Source organism: Haliaeetus albicilla, chromosome 9 (assembly GCF_947461875.1).
Source record: "Haliaeetus albicilla chromosome 9, bHalAlb1.1, whole genome shotgun sequence".
NCBI lineage: Eukaryota > Metazoa > Chordata > Aves > Accipitriformes > Accipitridae > Haliaeetus > Haliaeetus albicilla.
In genome coordinates, this window is record NC_091491.1 from 7,685,503 (window position 1) to 7,696,878 (window position 11,376).

Below are 11,376 nucleotides of genomic sequence, written 5' to 3' on the forward strand. Positions count from 1 at the left end.
CTTCTGCCTTTGCCATGCCCTGACGGCACTGTCCAGAGCTCTTTACATCTCCAATCAGAAACGTTGGTAACTTCTCGTGTTTGGCACTGGGGTGTTGCAGTGCTGGTTAGCAGGGGTTGTCATTGGGGGCGAAGGTGGGGTCTGGGAAGATGAGCACTGGTAATCCTGCAGCCTGGCCTGTGTTCCCTTCTCCCTCTGGAAGAAAACGTTAGAAAATGTGGAGTGACAGGCAATGCTCCCCATTCAGGGAGGTTTTGCCAGCTCAAGACCAGATTGCTTGCTCAGGCCTGCCTGAACTGGTGATACTCAGTGGAGAACATGTTACTAGCTCACAGGGAGAGCACGGGAATGCCAGGCAGTTTCTCTGCAGTGGTATCTGCAGCCATTCCCAGGACTCAGGCGAGAAGAGGCATCTCTTGGTGCTTTAGCCAGAGCCCTGGACGCAGTGCCTCTCCCAAGCACAATCCGTCACTCAGGATGCTTGGGGGTGTGCAGGATCTGCCAGCCTCTTTGGCTTATGTGCGGTAGAAAGTGGGTCATGTCTCATAAACAGATTTCAAACACTTCCATCCGCTGAAGCTTCTGGTTTTGTGTTTCCGCTGCTGACACCTCCTCCCTCTTGTGACTATACCGGCCGTTTCCTTCCTTGACCACCTGGGCTTCGGCACAGAGCAGGCCAATAGCTTGCAGGAGGGAAAACTAGGGAAATCTTGTGTGCTTGTCTTAGTCCCTTGTATTTTAACTACCAATGCAACCCTGACTCAGTCTGCTGCTCAACTTGATTTCATCTAAGCAGTAACCTCCTCTAGTACAGGCCATCCTAACAGCATCAAGCCTCGTCTGTCCAAGGATCAGCCAGATCCCAAACCCTGTGGAGGGCTGGACTTCCAGCATCCTCAGGGATGGAGACTTCTCACAACATGGCAAGCGGCTAGTGGTGCACACCAGGGCAGAGGTGAAATAAGCTGAATGAGCTCTGATGACAGTTGAATCCATCTTGCTACTAGTTTATACCAGAGCAAGGGTGCGTGTCTGGCCATATGCTGCGGTAGGGCGATAGTCTTTCAAGGTTCACAATCTTGATCATTTAAATCCAGTGAAAACAGCCTTATTTTAAGACACCTCCTTTCTTCCAAGAATAGCAGCTCTGAGCATAAAATCTTTAGGAACTTGATCCTTGTGGAGGAGAGACTGGTTCATGTTCAAAAGACTCTCTGGTAGGAGATGCTTAACCAGAATAAAGCTCTCGACTTGGGCTGTCGGCAATTCTATTGTTCACTGATGAAATACTGCCGCGTGCAGCTCTCATATCGCTGCGTAAAATAAGGTACACAACGGCTGCCATGGCAGAGCTGCGCAGAACAAAGTCTGCAGATTTCTACGGCTCCTTACTAAAACTTAGGGGGTGCTGGGTTTTTGCAACCCTTCGACACAGACGAAAAGCTTCTAAGCGCCACCGGCTCTGCAGAGGTGTGCAGCCACAGTGTGAATCGTTATGCCTCCTCTCGCATCCGCTCGGATAAGTAATTCATGCCTAACGTGAGCCCACCCACTGGGTGGCGAGTTGCTGTTGAGGCTCAGGGATGCATCGCACCATTCATGCTTCGGTCTAACCGATTCCGGCCCAGTGATGCGAATTTAGCTGTGAGCTAAAAATACCTCTGCTCCCAGCTGATGTGCCCTAATCGCAGCGCTACCAGCCACTTAAATAGAGCCGCACGGCTGCAGCAGGCGTTGGACAGATGGAGCAGAGCGTGCCGAACAGCGTGCGGCTGCTGCTGGGCAGAGAGCTGATCAGACCTGTGGTCCCTGCACCCTCGGTGCCTGGCTTTTCTTCTCCTAGCTGCAAAGAGCCTTCACTTTCCTAAGTGCTCAGATCCGTGCTGTTTCTGCACTGCGTGAGAAGTGGGGCTGAAGTTACGTGCAGATATGCAGGAGGCCCTGCTGAGCAGCTAAACAGGGGATGCTGATTTTCTTCAATGGAGAAACTGAAATGTGAATTTCTTTTTCTTTAAACCAAAGTGAAATGAGCTTGGAACAGGGGGTTTTAGGGGGCTGGGATTTTATCTGTCAAGAAAGCAGTTTGTGCATTTCTTGCACATCCAGGGTTGGCTGGCTGTCACTGTGCAAGTCGCCTCACAGCACCTCCTGTGTAAACTGCAGGCTTTTCCCCAGATAATTTGTTTTGTTCCTTCAAACAAAAAGGAGATAAACAGTCCAGCAGTGGAGATACTTCTGAGTGAGTCTGTGCTCCCAGGCCTTTGTAGGTAAAAGGACCATCCTGTGCCCATGATGCAAGCCAAATAGGATTGACTTGAGCTTTGATGGTTTGCGACGGGGATGGCAGAAAAAGCTCCTATCCCTGGCAGCTCACCCCATAACAGGGCATAGAACAACCAGAAAATCTTGGCTGCTGTGGGTAGCCCATGGTACCACAAGCTGAAACCTAGGATAAGGTGCCAGGCTGTGGGCTGAGGAGCAGGTACCCTTAAATGGTCAGAACTTGCCACTCTGATCCTTGTCTCCAGCATCTTTGTTTCAAAAAAAACCCAACAAACAACAACAAAAAAACCCCATCCCCAAACCCAAGTCCTGGACACTTTAAAGTATTCCCACGATTCCCAGTTACTCGGTGAGAGATGAGTGTTTAATTCTGGACGAGGGATTTGGGGCTCAGGTTCCCAGCGGTGAGAGCTGGCACTGCCCTGAGGCTGTTCTTTAGGGCTGGAGCGATATGGCTGTGAAGGAGCAGGTCTCTCTGGACTTGTATCATGGGGCCAAGGTGTACTTAGGATGCACTGCACATGATGAATTCATTAGAGCTGTTTCATGCATCTATCTGCCTCTTAGCAAGAGGTTATGATAGTTCCATGGAGAAAACCTTATTCAGAAATGCAACTTGTAATGAAAACACAAAGTCCTTGTTATACCCCAGCATTCTCATCTCTTATGAATCCAGTGCTAAATTAATTGATTTTTGAGTTTTTAATGAAAATATAATAATCTAGTGCATGAAAACAAATTCCTAGACTGTTATAGCTCAAATAATCAGGGTACTGTTGGTACAACTATACCAACTGAGGTTTCCCCTGCAACTGAGCATGTGCTAAAGCTCAGTTTGCCTTGTTTACGCAGATTTTTCAACATCCTAAGTTTGATTAAATTTTAAAGGACCACTACATTAAGCTAAGATATGCAAATCAGATTAGCTAAATGTTTTTGCTTTTTAAAATTCTGCTTACCCAAACCCACAGAGTGAAAGAGGACAAGCTGACTTGCACATGGAGATTGAATGCCATTAAGCAGGAGGCAATTAGTTGCTGTGCTGTTCAGCAGTTCTAGGAACTTTGGTTTTGCTTGCTTATTACTGGTCCCCAATTTGCTGTGAAACAACAACTTTGGTATTCGGAGTTAAATATGGCTTTATTGATATGCAGTGGTCACTTTGTTTCTCTCTGCCCACCCCACCCCCCCCACCCCGCCCTGAGTAATTTGCTAATGCTACAACAAAGACAAATTGGATTTTCTTGCTCTAACAACCTGGGGGACAATCATACGCAAGCTTCCTTGGTATGGGGGGGGGGGGGGGGGGGGTTCTGTATGTGCAGTATGGGTTTTTTCTGTATGTGCAAATCTAGTAACCTGATTGTTTAATGAATTGTAGAATCCATGCATATTACATGTCTTGGAAATGAATGTACAGTCATAATATTGACCAAAGTGCCTCCCCACTGGATCAGAGTATGCAGATGCATTTCGTATTTGAATGCAGTTCTTGGCTGGATGCTCAGAACCATTCAGGTGTTGCTAGAAATGGCGTGGGGATGTTTTCAGCTACCACGGCATAAAATATAGTCATTAAATTTTACTTCCTGAGATCCAGTGCTTGTTGCAAAACGCCACGGAGGTCCAAGTTCAAAAAAGGTATATTGTCGATGTTGATTCTGAGTTGTGCGTGTCCTCTGTGAAAACTCCTGTTATTGCCAATTGGTCATCTTGTCTGTTTGAGTTCAGAAGTGAAATTCTTATGGTGTATGGGTAGAAGATTTAAGCATGTCCTTCGCTTTGTCCAGAAGGAAAGTGCCGTTGAAAAGAATTGGATTACTTCAGTGCAAGGGAAGAGGCCTGGTGTGGTTGTTCTTTCCTGTGTGCCTGTGTTTCTATGTGTGCTATTTAATTGTTGGACTGAGGTAGGGTAAAGAATTCTGCTTAAAAAGCAAAAGAAAAGAAAAAAAACAAACAAAAAACAACTAAAAAACCCACCAAAATAAAAAAAAAAAAAAACCCACACCAAAAAAACCCCCAACCCTGAAAGATGGACTGATGTCAGAGGCTTTCCTGGCCTTGGTGATGGGGGAATCTTTCTGTATCCTTATACTGTGCTTCAAGAGGGTTTTGAGAATAATCATTGAGCCAAAAGAAAAAGCCTTGCGGAAAGTTGTTTAGCAAGGTCAGATGTAGACTGTGCCGTCTTGCAGAAGGACTCGTGTGGCTCCGGTTTGCAGAGTCACCAGACTCCACGTGTGCGGGGAGACGTGTGCCCAGGCAGTGCGGCTCAGCCCTCCTCCTGCCTGCGCTGGGCACTAACCAGGGCTTCGGTGGGCGCTGCGCTTTCGCTCGGAAACCAGCAACCCTGTTCAGAACTGGCCTTAGCTCTCTGCTCCCAGCAAATATCTGCCTTTTTTTTTTTTTTATTTTTTTTTTGAAAGGCTGTGCTGTCACATGGCATTAGCGGTCCTGCCTTCAGCCAGGCACAGCCTGGCACTGTTGCTTAGCAACTCTGCCGGATCTCCGAAATCCAAAATCCTGATACTTGGGAACACAGGAGGGATGGGAGCTGCTACCTGGGGGGAGAGGGGGTAGAGTCTCACCAGTCCCCAAACCAGTGCTGAGAGAGGGGGCAGGAGGAGTCAGGCAAGCCAAGCATCAGCACTCCAGCCTGCTCACAATTGCTCTGGGTGTCTGGCTGAAAGAGGGTATGTTTTGGTAGGGTTTCTTGTATTCTTCAGAGGGTAACTGAGGTCAGACAGGGAGGCAGAAAACAGGCTTTCTTAGGAGTTGCCCTGCCTCAGTTTCCCTCCCTGTACCCCTCTACAAGCACACCCCTGCTCAGAAATCTTCCCCCAGCAGAGGTAGTGGCTGTTTAAATTGCAAGAGGTGCCATGGCACGGTTGAAGGCCTTGGTGTAAGAGCAGCTGCTCTGCGGCCCCGTCTTGCCCCTGTGCCCCCAAAGCACAGCTCCCCAGGCAGCAGGAGCGCTCCCCCCCTCTGCCGTTGCACCGTGTGATGGGATAGCAGCCCCACAGCTGCCAAAATTACAGCTTCCCACTTGCAGCCTTGCTTCTGACCCTGCACCCAGGCTCCCTGGGGAATGCCTTTGCTCTGATAGCATACCCCAGCGGAGGGGGAGACTGCTGCCGGCAGATATAGAGATTGCTAGAGAAAGTCTCGAACCCTTGCCAGCAGTTCCACTTCCAGGATACGAGTCCAGAGGGGCTTCAGATCGGTGAGATTTAACCACAGCCTGTTAAAATTGGGCAAACAAAATCACATTTAATACCAACATCCCTTGCAAACAAGGACGCGCTCTCCGAGCCGGCGCTTGCATTAAACACCGTGCCTTCGCAAAGCCCCAGAGGCTGCTCTCGCCGGCTGGGAGGGCATGAGGAAATGGGATTTTGGGCTTCATCCCTAGTGGGTGATGTCCTTCCAGCGCGGGTCTCTCCCAGCCACGCTCCCTGCAAGGAGGAGACTGCTCTGCCTCGCCCGTTTCCCTAATCTGGATGAGCTTATTGTATAGAGGAGGAGTAGAGGTGGGAGGAGGAGACAGAGGGAATGAGGGTTTTTAAGCAAAGGATCTCATTAGTTACTTATATCTGCCGGTTTCCATAGTAACTGGGGAAGAGAGGAAACCTAAATCTGAGTGTGTCTGGGTAGCTGGATGCCTGAACCCTCCTCAACCTGCATGGAGCTGCTCTGAAGCCTAGGGAGCAAAAGGGTTCAGCCCAGCCATGGTTGGAGGGTCCAGGCTGCCCATGGAGCTGCTCCGCAGCTCTGGTTATCAGCACTGCCCTTGCGAGAGGCAGCGGGTCCAAGTCTCTGCATCAGTGTATGGATTTTTGGGGCCTTTTTCTTTCCTGCTTCTACTGCTCCCTGGTGTGTGAACAGACTCTGCTGTCCCCTCTCTGATCCCTCCATGCACCAGCACAACTTGTGTCCATTCTCAAATCCAGCACTGATGCCAGCAGATCTCGGTGTTTCAGGGATGGATTAGAGCTGCACGGTCGCTTTGTGCTGCTTCTATGCTGCTGTCCTGCTCCTCGCGCTCCTTGAAATGGATCCCACGTTTCCAGTCGCTTGGCTTTCAGTGCAAATTGGGTTAAGGCCACTTCTCTCCCTTGCTTTCTGTTGAAAGTGCCTAACCTGCTGATAATGGCCCAGCATAGACAGGGTGTTCCACCCAGAGCTCTCCAGCAGAGAGCTTGAACAAGTTAAATTTCTCCTGTTGGGCACCAGGAATGGTAATTTGCCAGTGATGCTTATCAAGTGTGGAGTCCTCCTCCCTGAGCCTTCCACCCAAAGTGCAAATGTGCCCCTTTTACTGGCATCAAAAGACTGAGGCTTGCTCTGCTTTGTGCTGTGCTGAGAAACCCCTTGGCATCTAGAAGCCGCTGGTTTGGGTCTTTGTGTTCTGCATGTTTGCCTCTGTTCTTGTTTCTTTGAAAGGTCCCTTAGAAGTAACGTGTGTCATGGTTGCATCCATACAGGTCTCCAGGTGAAATCACACATCTTCTGCAAGTGCTGAGGTTATACACTGTATTAAAAGTGTATTGCAGCCCTGTGATGTCTAGAGACAGATGTCTGTGGGTTTTTATCCTTTCAAGCAATTGCTTTAAAGAAAAAAAAAAAGGAAAGGATTTTTACTACCTTGTAGAACATTGGTTTGGCCAGGGGTGTCTGTGCGTGAGAGGGGGGCAAGCAGGAGGGAGCCGTCGTGGTCGGGACAGGACCTCAGAAGCAGGTACCCAAGCAAGCCTCAGGCAGTGATCTTTGTTCTTCTCCACCTTTGTCTTCTGACTTTTGGCTGCCTCCAGGTTAGCCTGCCTGGGGCTTGTTGGGGTTTATAGATAGAGCAGAGTCCTTTTACCCTCTGAGCTGCAGACTCTTGCCTTGATAAAGGCAGCAAGTCCTGAGTGACCCAGAGCAGTAAGCAGTAAGGGAAAGCCTTGCAAGGTGGGCAAATACTTCACAAGGGATCACAGCCTGAAAGGAATGAGGTGGGTCCCTGGAAGCAAGTTGGAATTTTTTCTCCTTGTGTCATGTCTGCTCCTGTTCCCAGGGAAAACTCTAGGACTGAAATCAGCGTTTCCTTGTGTGCTTGCATCCTGGGAACGCTCCTCTGGGCTCTCCTGTCTTCTCAGATGATGAATCTGAATTAACAGATGTGTTTTTCTTTCTTCTCTCCAAAGACACCGTCTCCAGCAAACTGCAGAACAACAATGTCTATACCATTGCCAAGAGGAACGTGGAGGGCCAGGACATGCTCTACCAGTCTCTGAAACTCACCAATGGCATCTGGATCTTGGCCGAGCTTCGCATTCAGCCAGGGAACCCGAACTACACGGTGAGGTGTCGGACTGCGGAGGGCACGTGGCGCAGGCTGGGATCCTTCTAACTCGCCTTGCATGCAGAGCGATTTCTCCCTGCTTTGCCTAACGTGCTTGTTTTGGGGGAGATCCTGTTAATTTGACTGAGGGGTTAGGAAGGCCCACTGAACTGGAAAGAAGTGAGAAACAACAGAATTGCACTGCTCTGTTACCAGTGAGCTGGGATAGTGCCCACTCAGCAATGAGCAGTTACTTGCCAAGGTTACCCAGAGATAAAGCCAAGAGACATTAGCGAGAAAGCATTGCCAGGATGCCCTTCCCCCTCTCATAAACAAGGAGAAATTTATGCCCTGCTGCGTTCCTGCAGCGGAGACCGGCTGTCTGGATGTCAGAGGCTCTTTGGCCTTGTGCTGGCATCAGCCTATGGCTGGTGAGAAGGTGCTGTCTGTCCTGCATTGTGCACCTGTATAGCTATTCCCTTTGCTCCCCTGCTGAGGACCTGTGTGTCCGAGCATCCCGGTATTAGAGGATTTATCTCCTGTTGGAAGCTGTTCCAGGAATTTCAAGAGAAATCCATGGTCTGGGGACCTGCGGGGTGAAAGCGAGTGCTGGAAGATGATTTAAAGTGTTTGCACAAGGATTGGTGCCGCAAGCCTCATCTCAGCCTGATCCTTGCTTTAGAGAGGGGTGACGGCCAAGTTTGTGTCTGTCAGGACTGAGCAGCAAATCATTAGAAGCCCCCAGGTTTAGTGCTGTGATTTACAACGTGAGGGCAAGTAAGCCCCTTGTCTCGGAGTTTGGGGCAGTGTCCCCTTCTTTCATGCCTGCAGAGGCACCTACATTTGTTAAGGGATTCGGGAACCCCACAGTGGGAGTTTGCTTTCATGTATCTCCTCCTGCTTGTAGCAAGCTCCGAAAAGGCAGTTTGGTGTTGGTGATGAAGAAAGCAGTACTCAGGAGAAATATTCTGGGTGACTGTCATGAGCCACATCCATGATCTGTCCAACCCATGCTGTAGGTCAGACATTTCCAGTTGCTTTTGTGGAGATGGTAGAAAGCTCCTGCCTTCCTTTGCACCACTGCTAACCTCTCCTCTCTTCTCTGCAGCTCTCCCTGAAATGCCGAGCTCCCGAAGTGTCCCAGTACATCTACCAGGCCTACGATGCCATCTTGAAAAACTAACAGGAGATCAGCCTGTGCCTCACCCTGCAGAAGGAGGGGGGAGAAAGGGGTCCCCAGATCCTCCTTCACCACTGGCGCGGGGAAAAGCACTCTTAACTGGAAGCAGCTGTATTCATGTGTAGGATTTCAGTCAAAGGCACTGATTAAACAAGGTAGCAATTAGTATCCACGTGCTAATGATGATAGGGAACAAACCCCTTTGATATTTTTAGCGTCCATGGAGTTTGTAACCACTGCTTCAACTACTCCCACGTCCCCCTTGCCCCTCACTCGTTGTCCGTTCTTGTGGGCTTCTCCATTTTGTGCCAATGTTCGGTGTTTTCTAAATGGCTTTAGGCGTAGTTACAATTTTGTAAAATACCGCTCATTGAAAAAAAAACAAGCAAAAACCACACGTCGGCTCATTAAAACAAGGCAAAAGTGTCGAAAACATAACACTGCACTTTATTTTATATTTTTATACTTTTTTTTGAGTTTTTCTATTGTAATTGGCTTAAAGGGAAGGTGATTCCAAGGAAGTATTGGGAGCCCTGCAGGGACGTCGGGCTCTAGCAGGGTGAGCACGGCCTCGGGGAACTAGGAACAGAGCCATCAGTTCGGTCCGTGGAGGCGGATGGAGCCCTAAAGAGAGGGGGTTTTTTATTACACTTGTGCTGGCAGACTCAGCTCTGCTTTTTGATGGTGTGTTTTCACTCCAACCATCTCCCTGGCTCATTAGCTGCTGATTTGAGAAGTGAGGCTGCTTTTGCGTGGGGAGGAGCTGCAGACCTAGATTGGTAACGGGACAGCGGTGGATGAAATGATGGAAACGAGCCCTCTCTTAGAGCAAACGGCCGTTCCCAGAGCTCCAGGTATGGTCTCTGCATCCTCACCCGTCCCCAGCCCCTCTTCTTGTTCTTTCCGTGCCTGCTATGGCCAAACTGCCTTCTCGGCCATCCTCCGAGCTGTGCCACCTTCACCTGGCACTGCACTAACCCCTGGCAATCCCCAAGGCTTGCGATGGTAAATCTGAACATGGCAGTGCTGCTTCCTCGCCGCGGCTGTGGGCATCAGCCATGCCCCTATGGAGAGGGGCTGCTGCTGGCAGTGTCCCAGGGTGCTGCGGGTACTTCAGCAGCTCTCCCTGTTCCCGTGCTGTCTCCCAAAACCGAGGCTGTGGTGTGATGGGAGATGCTTTGGGCTTAGTGGTGTTTGCACCCTGCCTGCCTAGGGGCTTCAGGTCCTGGCTCGGCTGAGAGTCGAGCAGATCGTGGAAGTGTTTCTTCCAGTTGCAGCTTGGCTCTTTGTGCCCAGAGGTACACGGTAACAAGGGCCAGTCGGGTTCCTGCTCTCACCCCCTGTCCCGAGCAGCCCCATGCCCTGGCCCCTCTTTTCCAACCTGTCCTTAGGGCCAGGACTGCTTCCCTTTCCAGTCCCTCGCTGTGGACTGACCACATTGCAACCACTAAGTGCTGCAGCAACAGCAGTGAAAGCAAAGCCTCTTGCATGTCCTTGCTCCATCCATAGCTTGTCCTGCTTAAACCAAGCCACTAACCAGAACGGCTTCACTCTCCCCAGCATGCTTTGATGCCATCTCCTCCCCAGCGAGCAAAGCTCTTATGCATAGCAACCCCCACGTTGTCTTTTTAGATGCCACATTCAAAGTCAATAAATGTTATACGGTGGGAGATGGTTCATCAGGGCTTTGGCACTGTCTGCAACCAAGAAGCCAGTGCTGAGAAAAGGTCACAGTGCCCTGGAAAAGACTCCAGCAGGGCACAGGAGCTGCAGGACCCTGAGGAAGGTGGTGTCCCAGTGTAGGAACCCCCCGTGCTCTGGCTGAGAAAAAGTGGGGCAGAGCTGGAGCAATTCAGCCCTTGAGCCCTGCCCACGTGTGCTGGGAGGTGATTTGCTCCAAGCCCTGCGGGTGCACCGCAAAAATCATTAGTAGAGCAATTAAGGAAGCACCAGTGGCACTGAGTGTGATGCTGTGTCGGGGCAGGGAAGAGATGGTACAGGGTCAGGAACAAACACTTGAGCCTCCTCCACTAAACAACCAGTGTAGGTTCGACGCAGGGAGGGGTTGCTGAGCACCCCTTTCTCTTGCCAAATTTCTTCCCGGCTTTTCGGGCGCGTGGGTGTTTCTGCGCTGCAGGGCAGAGCCTGGGCTCGGTCGGTGGCCTTTCGCCCGCCTCTCCCGCTGCGCCGCTCGTTCGAGTGTTCGCCGCGTAGTTGTGTTGCTCTTCAGGCTTTACCTGCCGTCCGCGTCAATAAACTCATTTCCATGATGCTGTGGCTGTGTGTGGCTCTGTGGGGCCGGGGAGAGGATCCAATTTTCCTGCTTTTGGTCCTGCCCATGGGAGCAGGCAGTGCTGAAGGCTGGATTTGGTGGAAAGGAGGCTGTTTGCTCACCGAGAGCCTGTTGTCCTCTTCACCAGCCACTTCTCTTCTACAGTGGAGACACCCCAAAATAGGGGCTTGCAGGGTGAGGAGGTAGCAAGTGTCCTTGGTCCTCTGCCTCTGGCTGTTGCTGTCGTCTTATCTTGAAGGGCAGCAGGAAAAGGGTCCTGGCTTGCAGGGGGCACTGGCACCTTGGCACAGACAGCCT

At 50.5% G+C, this 11,376-nt stretch overlaps 1 protein-coding gene across 3 annotated transcripts in view; it reads left to right on the top strand.

Annotated features, from left to right (window-relative positions):
- AP2B1 (adaptor related protein complex 2 subunit beta 1) overlaps window positions 1-11,056 on the top strand; it is a 394,518-nt gene extending 383,462 nt beyond the window's left edge. For all 3 annotated transcript variants that reach the window (XM_069791367.1, XM_069791366.1, XM_069791368.1), the window contains 2 exons: window positions 7,470-7,624; window positions 8,715-11,056. In XM_069791367.1, coding sequence (XP_069647468.1) covers window positions 7,470-7,624; window positions 8,715-8,789 — 230 coding nt within the window. In that variant the 3' untranslated portion in view covers window positions 8,790-11,056. The remainder of the gene's footprint in view (window positions 1-7,469; window positions 7,625-8,714) is intronic.
- Window positions 11,057-11,376: the final 320 nt, after the last annotated feature.